Consider the following 14,258-nt stretch of genomic DNA (forward strand, 5'->3'; position numbering starts at 1 on the left):
GTCCATCATTTCCTGAGGGGCATGGACAGACAGCTTGTTTAACTTGTGAACTTACATTTATGATCATTTTGACAGTGTAGATGTTTTTATTCTTGTCAGCTTGTTTTCACCCTCCTGCTTAGTATAAATTGCTTCCACTTTTCCTGATTTATAAAAATTGTATCCCTTGACGATTGGTTTTTCAACTGACAATTGTTTTTTTAAACTCCACATCGTCGATTAAAAACTTCCAAATTTGGGGATAGCCAACATTCAGCTTCGAGTTGATTACTACAACAAATCCCTCGGTAGGAAAGTCAATAACAGTTGTCTCTTTTTCCTCTTGTAATCCAAGTTTCTTGTGCTTGTTTTGAATATTTATGCCCCCATCAGGATCGATGAGGTTTTTGGAATCCAAACCAGAGCGTATGTATTTATTTACTCTGAAAATGAAAGAGACTTTTGTACTAAAATTCACTACATTTTCGGCATATATAGTAGTTGCACAAAATACTGACCTTTTGATCAATTCGTTCCTTTTACCCGAAACTTTCGCTCCTCTGCAGGTCAACCAATGTTTTAATATTGCCACTGTGCAATTTTCAGGGGGCTTTGAGAGCTCTGCTCCAGGAATATCTTGTTCAGTAAGCGTTGTTGTATCACCATCGCTGTCCTTCTTCGCCGCCATCTTGAAACGCGTCCCCTAAACTCGCCCCAGCGTACCTTGCGCCTACTGACTCGATCCATTCCCCCGCTCAACGTAAAAATGGGGAATATCGTGCTTGTGATTGTAATGCCGTAAGTCAATCATGTTGGATCACGTGATTACAGAGAGTATTGTTAAAAAGTAAGGTTTTTACTACAAGCAGGGCGTTGTGGTTCATCTTTACTTTAGCTCTGTTCGAGGCTGATACTCTCGATACTACAGTGATCAGATTATTCGGTTCGGAATTTAAATTGAGTGCACATATTTTAGTATCTTTCCATTTCGAACTCGCAACCCTTCCACTTTACCACGACATCAACATGTTGGACTGATGTCTCATATTCAGGACCAGTCAAGGATACTTCACTAAAAATAATTTAAAATATTATACAGTGCAGACTCATTGGTGCGAGCAACAACACTTTCGACAATTAAGATGCTTTTTTTTTCAAACAACTGAATTAGCACCTCAAGACATATATTAGTATGTGTAATCAAATGGCGACGAGTGAGATTAGGAAATAATTTCACTTGCGTTTTGTCAAAATTCTGATAATTTTCCGAGCCTTTAGGTGAGGGAAATTATCAGAGTTTTGACAAAACGCAAGTGAAATTATTTCCTAATTTCACGAGAAAACCATTTGATTACCTTTTAATATCGTGGGTGACAAATTACGTTCACAACCGTAAAAGTTTTACTGGTTTATTGTATCTGTATCGAAAACCGAGAACATGAAGAAGAATATAGTTTTCGTTAAAAGTATACATCATTGTTAAAGTTCGTAATTTTCTGAGTTTCTTCACAAAAAACCCCTTTCGAATTCTTCGTGCCTGTTAATAATGTTTCAAAATTAAGGCAACTGTCAAATCTTTCTCAAATAATTGGCTCTAATTTGTCATGAAATGATGAATGAAATTAAAATAGCGCCCGTTGAAATGCGCTGGCGCTAAAGCTAAAATTTTGCACGAGGCCATATCAAATTTCGACAGTTTAATTTGTTTTGAAGGGGAATTGTCACTGAATTTATTTTATGGTCTAAGAAAAGTTGCCTAAATGAAAGTCAGGCAAATATGCATAAGAGATGTTACCATGGCAATTTTGTAATTTCACATGTGAAATTAAAAATTAACGCTGAAATTTCACGCCAAAATTAAGGAGTAATTTTTTACCTATGATATTATTCATGTAAGAATATTCATCAACCGCAAAAGCTCAGGGTGTTTATATACTACAGACACTGACCTTGCTTGATACTCTTTACCTCGAGAACTTGTTTGTTTGAAATTTTAAAAAGATGCGAAATCATTCCATCTCTTACCAGTTTCTTTTTTTAAACATCTTCAACTTTTCCGACTAGGTTTCTTTGCTTTTTTTCTCTCTCAGAAGTCTAAGCCTAAGCAAAGTAGAAGACTGGCGAGTATTATTTTTAAATTCTTTTCCAGCAACCTCTGTTTGTGCTTTACTGATGATTTACTACAGTTATGAAACGATTACAGTTAGCAACATAATATAAAAGTAGGCAGTTAAGACTGCATATGGCTACTGTTACCGCATCCCACATGTTTATGAGTCAGGCCTGTTGTATAAGGGAAGGAGGATTCAAGAATATAGCGACTAATAGAGTACCAAAGCCATGACGTCGCGTTACCATGGAAGCAATTTTCGCTGCTTCTAAACAAACTTTTAAGATGGCGCCTGTGCTTGTGTTGTATTGTACCTTTGAGTAAAATGGTTCAGTGTTTCGCGCCCGATTGCAATCATCAGTTCGAAAGAGAGACATGCAAGTTTTTTAGGTTTCCCAGCGAAGGTAGTAGTGAATTTAACTGGTAGAAAAAACTGCAAAGGTAAGCATAACTTCATGTTCGGTTGAGCGTGTAGGTAGCGTGACCAAGATCAACAATAGTGATAACCTTTGACTTATTAAACATGGATATTGATTGAAATGGTAAAGTGCTCTCTTTTCGAAAAAAATAAAATGTTTCTTCGAAGTTTCCACGATGTGTAAGTCAAACCTATTTAGATATTTCTGAGAGTAGTCTTCTTTCAATTTCGTACCGGAGACGCCATTGTGAAAGTATTTTGAGATGTTTATCATCTTTTGTCGTGTCACGGCAAGAAATGAAAAAAATATATCTTCGGATATGCTGGGCATAATTCGCTGATTCGATCGGTAAAATACTCTCTCATCAAAGAAGAAATTTTTTCCTCAAGTTCACACGATCCACCGATCACACCTTTTCAGACATTTCTGCAAGGTAGAACTTTCCTTTTTCAAACGTCATCCTGAAATGATTGTGAGATGCTTATCATTTTCTGAAGTAGTCAGAAACAAATAATAAGAAGCACAGGGAAACCGCATGATCACGTACTAATTCCGAGTAACATTCGAAGCGATCCGAATAAATTCGTCAGCAAGCGCTGACTAAAGACCAAAGATGTCCCGAACCAAGCAAAAGCAGAAAGCGAGGAATATCGGGTAAACCTCGGCACACTTCGTTATGGGCGAAGAGGTCGTTCGTATTTTATTGTTAGACTCACTCGACAGGACTGCCTTCGCCTGCATAGGAGGCAGTAGCAATGAAAATGTCAGTTGAACATCACTCAAATTCAAAGTATACGTACTTGTTTTAACACGTTAAAACTAGTAACGCTTTTAGAAAGTCGATGAATCCTTCCCTGCCTAATGACTGTAAAGAAGCAAACAGACAAACCCGACCGAAAAAAAAAAGACACAAGACAGACACATACACAGATAATCACACATAGTAACAAAACAAAACCGACCAGAGACAAGAAACAAAAAGAAAAAAATAAATAAATAAGAGAAAAAGAGAGAGAGAGAGAATGGAATAACTTTTCCGTCCTGCTTCCAAATCCACCAGACGTAAAAGTTTTTTTCTTGTTCATCTGGTTCCACGAGATCGTTGCAAGTTAAGATTACTATGGCACCATTCTTGCTCTTCCACGGTGGCAACAGAGTAGTTTGCGAAATTCCCTTCGGAACTCGCCATTCCTGAGAGCGTAAATAACGGGATTTATTGAAGCACTCAAAAACAAGAAAAAAGTGGTAAGCAGTGCCGCAAACCTTGGGCAGGTTTCAGGAGAAAAACGAAACCATAGGACAAGTGTCCACGTTGGTATCCAGCAACACAAAAATCCAGCAGCTAAAAGGAACAATATTCTACTAAGCTTTGTTTCTTTCACTGAGTTGCTTACTGCACTACTGTCAGTCCTGTTCTGTAGCGATGTGACTACATTCTCTTGATGCTCATGGGTTTTGATAAATATCTTATAATAACTGAAAATGCCGATACACAATGGTAAAAAGAAAAATAATCCGAGAGTGACGCAAGAATGAACGATTCGACTTTCACCTGTTGGGTAATCAAATGAGCATACTGCGTAGCTTTGAATAAAATCAATTTTGATCCAGTTTGTGACTCGGACAATCAGCAGGTAAAGTGCAAGGGAAAGCCACAAGCAACTCAGCCATATCTTAGATCTTCGGGGTGAGAAAATCCTCTTGTAGTGGTTCGTCTTTACAATTTTCACGTAGCGGTTAATTGCTGTCAAACCAAAGAGTCGCTGGGGTCACATTTGAGGCAAATATGTCAACTAAGCCTTGAGATTGGCATAACGCGTCGCCAAAGATCCATCTTCTAATGATAAGAGTTACAGAAGCTAAGCTTATCTCTACTGTACCACATAGCAGATCACTGACTGCTAAGGCAATGATATACAGGTTGGTGGTTTTTTGTAGGTTTGGGTTTCTGTATGCTGCCACACAAATCAGACTGTTTCCAAAGATGCTTGTGATGTTCAAAGCAATGCATACACTTGCCTCAGTTATCACCGCAGCTAAGCTTGGGCTTGGTAGCGTTAAGTTGAACATATTACCCTCTGAAGATAAAAGAAAGGAATAGGTAGATGAATAAATAGATGAATGAATGAATCAACAAAAGAGTATTCCAAGAAAATATGTAGGTGAATACTCTTTCCCATCTAAGTCCATATTTCGTGCCGATCGCTGACAGGGTTTGCAATTATGAATTCTTCAATTGTTCTTCTATTCATTTGTGTACTCATTCATCTATGTATTAGCTTTTCGTATTTCCCTCACGTGACCTAACAAGGTGTTCTTTTTTTCCTCGAGTTATTATTAGCATGGTTAAAGAGAAGTCAATAAAGAAGCCGAATGAAGATTTAAGCGAGGGTAAAATAACATTGTAGCATTTAATTGCTTTGAACGTTGGCGTAACTTTTCAACGCTAACGTCCCAAGAAAAACACACTGTCTTTATCCTTTTACTTAAAATATCATAAATTGTAACCCTTAAAATTAATGGCTATGCACTTCCATCGGCTAATCCGGCTTCGGGGTTAACGAAAAATCGTGAAGGGGCCGCTTTTTTCGACTCATCACTGAAATGGAACTGGGGTTACGTTTACCACGGAAATTAATTGCAGAACTATAGATTTTTAACCGAGTTAGGTTAATTTTAAACCACCTTTCTGCGTCGTCTAACTCAGGTTGGTGGTTTCTTATCTGTTAAGTGCACTGACTTTTTTCTTGGAATGTGTCAATCCCCTCACATGTTATTCACCATGGGACAAACAACTGCTTTTAGCCTCGAACATGGCGTGCGAGAACAATTTTAACAACAACGCCAGCGACTTTTCTCAAGCGAGTTTCTGGCTCCCTTCTCAACATGTGTCGACAACACCATATCAGTGAAGTTTGCAAGGGACCTTCATGCCTGAACCATGGTCTGAACAGGGAAGCCCTATACCATTCTCCTCATTCACCCGCAAGCTTTTCTGAAACGAGCGCAAGCTCATCAACAGATAGCACAGAGAAGAGGAAGAGAGAAGCTCTTGGACGACCACAGAAAAGGAAATTTTTAATCGAACTCCGTTAGGATCATAGGAGTACCTTCATAGGAAGTGGCAGATACAAAAATGGCAAGAAATAGCGGACGAAGTTAACAGACAACAAACATATGAAATACATATATATGAACTGCGGTTATGAAACGTATACGTGCACGATCCTTCGCAGTAAAGCACTATTTAAGCAATAGTGAAAATCAGACCTGAAAAAAATTCAGGCCTGTACGGGATTCGAACCACTGACCTCTGCGATACTAGTGCAGCGCTCTACCAATTGAAAAATTGAGAAATAAATATTGTATTGCGTTTCATAACCGCAGTTCATATATATGTATTTCATATGTTTGTTGTTTGATTTATCATCTTGCGGGTTTATGTCGAATTAATTTGATGGCCTGCTCCCAGTTGGCTTGTTAGCTCAATTGGTAGAGCGCTGCACTAGTATCGCAGAGATCAGTGGTTCGAATCCCGTACAGGCCTGAATTTTTTTCAGGTCTGATTTTCACTATTGCTTAAATAGTGCTTTACTGCGAAGGATCGTGAACATATGCGAAGTTAACAGAGCTAGCGATGAAATAAATGCATCTCCAGGGAAGACAGAACTTGTTCATTATGTTTCATATTGCCCTTCTGTATGGAAAAGAAATATAATCTCTGAAATGAAATAGAGCACGAATGAATTCAAGAACAATTCTAAGTAAGTGCATTTTCTTACACTGAACGTTACAGATATGGAGCGATAGCTTTCCCTAGTAACTAGACGCCACAAGCCACGCGCTTCTCTACCGGTATTGCGGAAAAAAGCGAATATTTCTTTTGGTTATAAATGGTAAGACAATGTGACATAACGCTTCGAAGGTCTGGAATTTCAAACTATAGAAGCCAAGCATGGCAGGATTCCGGGAGTTTTCGTCAAACCAACGCGGATGTCTCGGATACAGCCAAACTCGGGGACGATTCCTTCAACGGCGATTGAGAACACTCTGACGTCTGCGCAAAATCAACATCATGTTCGACAGAACTGACTTGGAAATTTGCGCACTATTCAATAGATATTCAATAGATGCCTCAGCCGTGAGAGAAATGAAACGAAACGAAAACAAAGAAAGAGAAGTGAGAAAATAAGAACGCGGTCCTCGAAATCTTCCATTTTGTTGGGTTATGTCATTTATATCAATTAAGTATATCCACTTCACAACCCGGCCGCTCATAATATATAATCGGTCATGTCGCCTCAAACAAGTATTAACCGAGTTAAATTATTTCAAAATTTTAACCAGGTTTTTAAAAAATAAACCCGGTTAACTCTCTTCGTGCGGCCGCATCCAATTATCATTTAAATCATTCTGCCGAGAAGTTTCTAATGGTAATTCATTTTTTCGTGTTGTAGTGTTTTTCCTGTTTTGGGAGACCAACGTTGATTTGTATCTATCATTACTTTTTAAAAACTCTTTTTAAAGGTGCTTTTTTTTTTTCATTTTTGCAACTGAAAATTTGCATTACATTGAAATGGATCCCAAGTAATCTGTAACAAAACATATCAGCATAGAACGATATATGCCAAAACTCTGACAAAGGGGAATGGCGAGAGAAATATCTAAAATAGATTTTACGCAAAACGGTTACCATTTATTGTCTTGAAGTCATTTTGAATGAACTGGACTGGGCTGAATGAGAACCTTGAATTATTCTATTATATTCTAAAATAATTATTGTTAAATGGAAAGAGGGAGCAAGAAAATGGAAAAAGAACAACTCAGAATCGAAATAAATCGAATAGATGATGATCATCAGCGAAGATTAATTATACACAGCACGTAATTAATTTAATAACTGAATCATACAAGGATGAAGCATGTTCCAGTGATTCGAGCTATACCAGAACAAAGAAATGATAATGATAATAATAATACCTTTCTCAATTTTTCCGTCGCAGGCCAGTAAATCGATTTTTTTCAAACAATTGGAGAGTCGCGAAAAAATTGAAATTCGTTTCGTGATGACAAGAACAAGAAAGGCGAAGAAGATGACGAGTATTTTGCATACAAATATTTATTTCAGACTCCAATAACCATTTCCCTTAAATGTTCATTATTTTACTGCATAGCAGGCGAATAAGGGGGCAGCAACAGCAATAAGTGAGTCTGAAATAAAAGCAGTCAATTTTAACAGTTTTTTCCTTCTAAACAGTTACGAATTAATTTTAAATTAATTTAAACTTACTTTTAAAGCTAGTTGTAAACCTATTTTGGGTTTGAATCGTTACCTTTTGTTGACACTGCTCTATCTTAAGATCTCTTTTGTTCCTCATCTCTTTATTGAAATGCGCAAACTGCAAACTTCTGTCGAATTAGTTTACGGTGATCGTACTATGAAAAAACATTTGTTTCGGCGTCGACACAACTCGGACCGAATCACGGACAGGATCACGAATGGATCATGGACCGTAACTTGGGTCAGAGTGCGGATCGGATCGTAGAATAAGAGAAAAAGCTGGTTGAATGAGCATTTTGAAATAATATGTGCAACATAAATTTCCATCTCACGATAATAATTTTCAGACATGTTTTCGCATTAGACTGAAATACGATGAAAACAAGTCAGATCACTGAAGAACATCGAACTGTACGTAAAATGGTTCCACGGCGCATTTAGAGCGCAGCGCGTTTAAATTACAATGCTAGCGTTAAAAATCAGGTTAAAAAAAAGGGAAACATGGATCCCTTGTGAAATATCTTTACTCTGCGGAAGTGCACATCAGTTTGCACTTTTCAAAATACTACGTACTTTATCGAAAAATAAACTTAGAAAATTGCAATTTCCTTGCTTGCGACTTTTTATCAACAGTCTTTATTATTTACATATCTGGCCTATCGTCCGGTGCAACCTGTAGCACCTGGCAACTGAAAGGAGAGGTATAATAAAAGCATAAAACGTAACCTTTTTGAGAATGATTTACGGAATGTATGGAAGTGTGGTTTGACAATGATGTCATTAGGTGTCATTTTTTTTCGAGAATAAGAGGACGCAATGGATGGCGCACGCGGGACAACTACACACACAAAAAAAAACCTGCAGTAAAAACTTTTCCTTTTCTTTTTTCGAGTCGGAACAAGGCACTCATAATTCATCGATAACACGAATTCTTTCACTCTTTTCTTGTTTCCTTAAGTTTTTGCATCAAAGCCGTGTGAATGCAGATTCGGACGGGTTTTTTCCGAACCGACTCACTTCCACCCATCCGTCATTACACACGTTGGCTTTTACTATGGTTTTCTTTGGGATTGCGCGTGTATAATCGAACGGGTCACATGATAAAATATTTTACGTGTCTTTGATATCGCCAATCAGCTGCTGACGCGTCACTCGTCTTTTGCGCCATTCTGTTGAAATCATTTCATACCAAAGTCGACTTTTCTTGTCCTTATTGGGTTGATTGATATGATAAACAAATACTACAAGGTTGCTTGTAAATATGGAATTTCTCTTCTGGTGTTGAACTGGATATGTCACTTGTTCGCTTCTCTTTCTCTTGAGACACCGAGTTGATTTAAAACATAAAACCTTACTCGTTAATAGGAACTCCGAGTGCTTCCAATAGGAGTCATTGACCACTCAGTGCCACTAAGCTATAGGATACTCGTGGTAGGCGGGGCCTTTTCATTAAGTTCTTCTTGACTTAACTTCCGGTATACTGCTAGGATAGGAATTTCGTATCAGTCGTGAAAAATTTAGGAAATAAAAGAATCTACAACCTCCATCGAAAATCTAATTAGCCTAAAAGCAGTCCAAAAAAAAAAAAAAAAAACAGAATAAAATAGAATAAAGAATGAAAAAATAAAAAGAAAGAAAGTGATGACAATTCATTCTGGCCTTAATTGAGGATCTAATTCTGAAACAAATTTAGAAGAGTTAACAGTTCGCTTCGTATTCTTCCTGTTCGATGACTTCATTCTGAGTGGCCGCAGGAGCTTCGTTTGGGGCAATCCTTGCCTTCTCACTGTAGCAACACAGCAGTTTGCGAAATTCCCTTCGGAACTCACCATTTGTGAAAGTGTAAATAAAAGGATTTACTGTAGCACTCAAATAAAAGAAAAACAGTGCTAGCATGGCAATACTTCTTGAGCTGGTTTCGGGGGAAAAACGAAACCAGAGGACCAATGCCCACATTGGTATCCAGCAACACAAAAATCCCGCGGCCACGAGCAATAGCACTCGAATAATTTTAGTTTCTTTCACGGAGTTCCTCACTGCACCATTTACAGTCCTGTTCTGTAGCGATGAGACTACATTCTTTTGATGCTCGTGGGTTTTGTGATATATCTTATAATAACTGAAAATACCGATACACAACGGTAAAATGAAAAGCAATCCCGTAGTGATACAGTAATGAACGATTTGACTTCCGATAGTTGGAAAACCCATTGCGCACACCGCGAAGCTTTGGACAAATTCGATTTTGATCCAATTTGTGACTCGGATAATAATCAGGTAAATTGCAAGGGAAAGCCACAAACAAATCAGCCATATCTTAGATCTGTTGGGCGAAAAAATCTTCTTGTAGTGATTCGTTTTCACAATTTTCATGTAACGGTTAATTGCTGTCAAACCAAGGGTTGCTGGCGTAACGTTAAAAGTGAACACATCCAAAAAACCTTGAATCTGGCATACAACGTCGCCAAAGTCCCATCTTCCAATGATCAGCGTTGCAGAAGCTAACTGCATATTTACTGTTGCACACAGCAGATCGCTGACTGCTATGGCAATGATATACAGGTTTACTGTTGATCGCAAGTTTGGATTTCTGTATGTTGCTATACAAAGCAGACTGTTTCCAGTGATGCTTATAATGCTCAGTGCAACACATACACTTGCTTCAATTACGACAACAGGTAAGCTTCGGCTTGCTAACTCTAAGCTTGACATCCTGTCTACAGAAGATTAATCAAAAATTGAAAATCAATGAGCATATGAATAAATAATTAGGTAAAAGATTGAATAAAAGCATGAACAGATTCAGCAATAATCCTTGTTAACTACCTAAGTTCATTGCACCCACCTTCACCGCTCTCAGTTTTCGCGGCGTGTCGACGGACTGATTTTTTTCTATTCACTATTTATTCATCTATACATCATTTTGACTTTTTATTTTCAACTTGCGTGACCCACCAGACTGACTATAAAATGAGACCGAGGGGTTGTTGAAAGACTCGAACAAACATGGCCGTTAATTTCATCCACAGCGATTTAATCAAGCTCGAAAACAGAGGGATTTTATAAAAATATGCATATTTAAGGAGGTGTTAACACGTATTTAAGCTGGCGATATTTAATAATCATTTGGCTGGCGGTGGTTTCATTATTCGTGCGTTTGTGCTCTTTAGATTGTACCGCATATACTGCGTTAGCTATACTGTAATGATGAACTGGTCAATCATTGTACACTTCTTCAAGCAAAGCTCACTTTTTTATTATTATGGACTGAAATGCACATTTCTAATCGAACACATAGTTTATGGTCGGTCGCATGTCTAATTTGCATCACTAATTTTTTTCCCAGAAAAATGGCTTATCCTCGGTGTAAAAACCTTTGAAGCTCACCAGTGACGTAAAACAAAGACAATAAAACATGATAAACAATAACGAACAGCAAAACAATACCTCATGAAACAAAGAAAACCTCGTAGGTTTTTTACACCGAGGATGACCCAGAAATATTTACTCCCTAGCTAAAGCGTCGTCGTCTCGTGGATTCATCGCTATCTCTCTTGGCGACAAAATGCTAGGATATATCGCCGATAATCGGAGGGAACCGAGATATTCGGCGATAATTGACTGTATTATTTTTCACAATACTATAACAGCGTCGAAATATGACAATCTATTTTTGAACTAACTCTTGCTATTAGTAAAACCTTAATCTCAGTGCTGAAGCCGAGATACATACATAACTGAGGGCATACGCCATAAATTTCACAACATTTTTGAAAAAGTTTCTACTAAAAACAATCTCTTTCATAAATTGTCGTCTTATCTTACCTTCCTTTAAACAGTTTGCTTCAAATGGTCTTAATATATGTCCACTAGTAAAACTTAGTGTCAAAAGCGTTCCAAACCTGGGAAGGAAGAAAAATTTAAAACGATGTGTTGAATAATTTATTGTGTTGTGTATCTTACAAAGTGAGGGGTGACAGAGAAAGCTAGTTTCAATAAGTCTCTATCACGCTACCACCACCGGATAATTGTTTCCTTAGGCTAGCGGCCAGAAGGCATTCGCGTATTCAACAACCGTTTATTTCAATATATTTGAGATCTATCCATAGGATTTCTTATCAGCCTGCCCCCTCCCACTATGTCGACGGTTGACAGCTAAATTAAGAGATGATCAGTTTTACCAAACCTATTAGTGAAAGATGGCAGAGTTTTCCCTTCTAAATTGTCATCAGCAGTTCGCACCAGTTGCAAAATTTTCTAATTATAACTCGCAATGGGGTTTGAATCGATGCGTGAACGAAGACGTATTAAACTAATCCAATCCTAACCCTAACCCTAATCCTAACGCTAACCCTAAACGCTGAACCAACCTTAAACCTAGCCCTTACCCGTGGCGAGATTGAGGTTTCCAGATGTGTGCAAATTAAAAAAAAACCATCGAATTTGATAAAAAATTTCCTGCAGATACAAGCCAGGTTTATTTTTCAACGTGGTTTTTCCTTGTTCGACAATTTTAACAACTGTAGACTTTTTTAGCACATGCACGTGCTCGAGCATTGTCCATACCGCAAGAAGTAGTTCACAGAGGCGGATCCAGGAATTTTTAATTGGGGGTCCAGACTTTGGTTCAGAAAAGACTGTTGGACTCCTTTTTTTACTTCTCCCCCACCCCCCCCCCCCTCCCACCCAGTCGCGGTTGCACGTTATAATTCCTTGGCTGCTTACCGTTTACTTGGATTCATTAAAAAAATCAGTGAGTTAAAAAGTGATATGCAATCCTGTCGATGTAAGAGTTTCAGTCTCAAAGTTGTAAGGGTCAGGTCTGTTAGGGGGGTCCAGACCCCCCGGACCCTCCCTCTAGATCCTCCCCTTGTTCATCAACGGAATTCTCACCGAAGAATGTTATTTTTTCTTTAGCGGCTCTTTACACCATACTTCGCAGGGTTTCAGCAATTGTAATTGCTAGAAAAGAAGAACGAAAAAAAAAAAAAAAAAACAGAACAAAAAAAGCAAAAAACAAAAAAAAAAAAAGAAAACACTCGAATACTACAATTTGTAATTTTGACCTCAAGCATTTTATTGTCAACGATATTTCAACAATTTCATTTTCAATACAGATGTTCAAGGACAATTCTCTTCATTTGCATTTTTAATCAAGCTTACTTAGCATGGATAAAACAAGGTTTGGTTTTTATAGACAGAGAGACACTTTTGTTTATTTTATGGACTCAGAGTGGTCTTTTCAGATGCTTGATAGTAACCTGCTATGACTCCTGAAAACTATTGATTCCCGCCTGTCTCTCTCAAACCATTTTAGTAATTAAAATAAATTCGTAGCTGAGGACGACAGCTTAAGGAATTTTGCTTAGAATTTTTCCTTTAAATAGGAGTTTTAGTCAAGTTTAGGAGACCATGATTGTTTGAAAATTGTGGTTTTAGGAGTCACCTGTCAATTTTTTATAATTTACATGTTATTATTACAACATTAAAATTAATTCAGCTTTTCACTTAACCTTAATTTTTTATTTTTAATTAGTTATCTATTTTTGTGAAGCATAAAACTGCTATGAATCTTGACTGAATAAAGTAATAAACAGACAACTACTCGAGGTGGCCACTTTACAGAACGGATTAGCAAGGTAACAACATACATGAGAACGAGTGCATTTTTTATGAAGCACGAGAGCAAAGTTGTAACGCGAGTGAAAATTAAAAATAGCGGGCACACTGTCAAAATTTCGTCTACCTTGACTTTCTGTGATGCTTTTGTCATGTAAATTAGTAATAATAATAGCATGATTTCTCGTGCAGTTTGGTGTAAGTAAACAGTCGTAAATTTTTGGAAGACTCCAAAATGTACTCGTGCGTCAGCACCAAATTGCACAAGAAATCATTTTATTACAAAACACTGAAGACGTGCACAGTAGCTGGACAGACTGATACATGCATCTTTAGTAATCGCTCCGAGTGGAACTGCGTCATTGTATTTAAACATCAGGTCATATTATGGAAAACTGGTTTATGGTCTTGTGCCAAAATGTGGGGGTAAGTGGAATTTGGCGATGTTCCGGTTTTACGATTTCCCGATTTTTGGCGTTCTTGAACTAAAAATTCGCGGAATTCACGATTTTGGCAAGCAGTGCAAGGAATCCTTTGCAGGTGGTGGCTCGGTACTGAATCTTAAAACCTCAGAAATCTTTTCCTTCTCCAGGGCACGAGTTAGTCTACGTTGTCCGATGGAAAGCTGTAACGCAGTGATGAAGAAGTGCTCGTAATGCAGCTGGCCATGCATGCTAAAAGTAGAAGCTTGTAAAAAGTGGTGCGCGGTCATACAGTACCAATACTCTTGACTAGATATCCAGCCAGATTTGATAGTTATGAGATTGCTCTACGCGCTCCGCTCTAAAAACTATAACCAAGATGTGGGGTGAGAAATTTTCGCTTGCAAGGAACTGATGCGACTTTTTGC

General features: G+C 37.9%; 1 protein-coding gene and 1 pseudogene across 1 annotated transcript; both read right to left on the reverse strand.

Moving 5' to 3' along the window:
- Positions 1-3,626: 3,626 nt before the first annotated feature.
- LOC148736399 (octopamine receptor beta-1R-like) lies at positions 3,627-4,582 on the reverse strand (annotated as a pseudogene).
- Positions 4,583-7,704: 3,122 nt separating this feature from the next.
- LOC148736400 (high-affinity lysophosphatidic acid receptor-like) lies at positions 7,705-10,501 on the reverse strand. Its single transcript, XM_088754671.1, has one exon. The coding sequence runs from the start codon at positions 10,499-10,501 to the stop codon at positions 9,488-9,490; it is 1,014 nt and encodes a 337-aa protein (XP_088610797.1). The 3' UTR covers positions 7,705-9,487.
- Positions 10,502-14,258: the final 3,757 nt, after the last annotated feature.

Source organism: Stylophora pistillata, chromosome 3 (assembly GCF_964205215.1).
Source record: "Stylophora pistillata chromosome 3, jaStyPist1.2, whole genome shotgun sequence".
Classification (NCBI taxonomy): domain Eukaryota; kingdom Metazoa; phylum Cnidaria; class Anthozoa; order Scleractinia; family Pocilloporidae; genus Stylophora; species Stylophora pistillata.

What these genes read in the sequence shown, in the direction of transcription:
- LOC148736400 (XM_088754671.1), bottom strand. Translation starts at nt 10,501, where the DNA reads ATGTCAAGCTTAGAGTTAGCAAGCCGAAGCTTACCTGTTGTCGTAATT.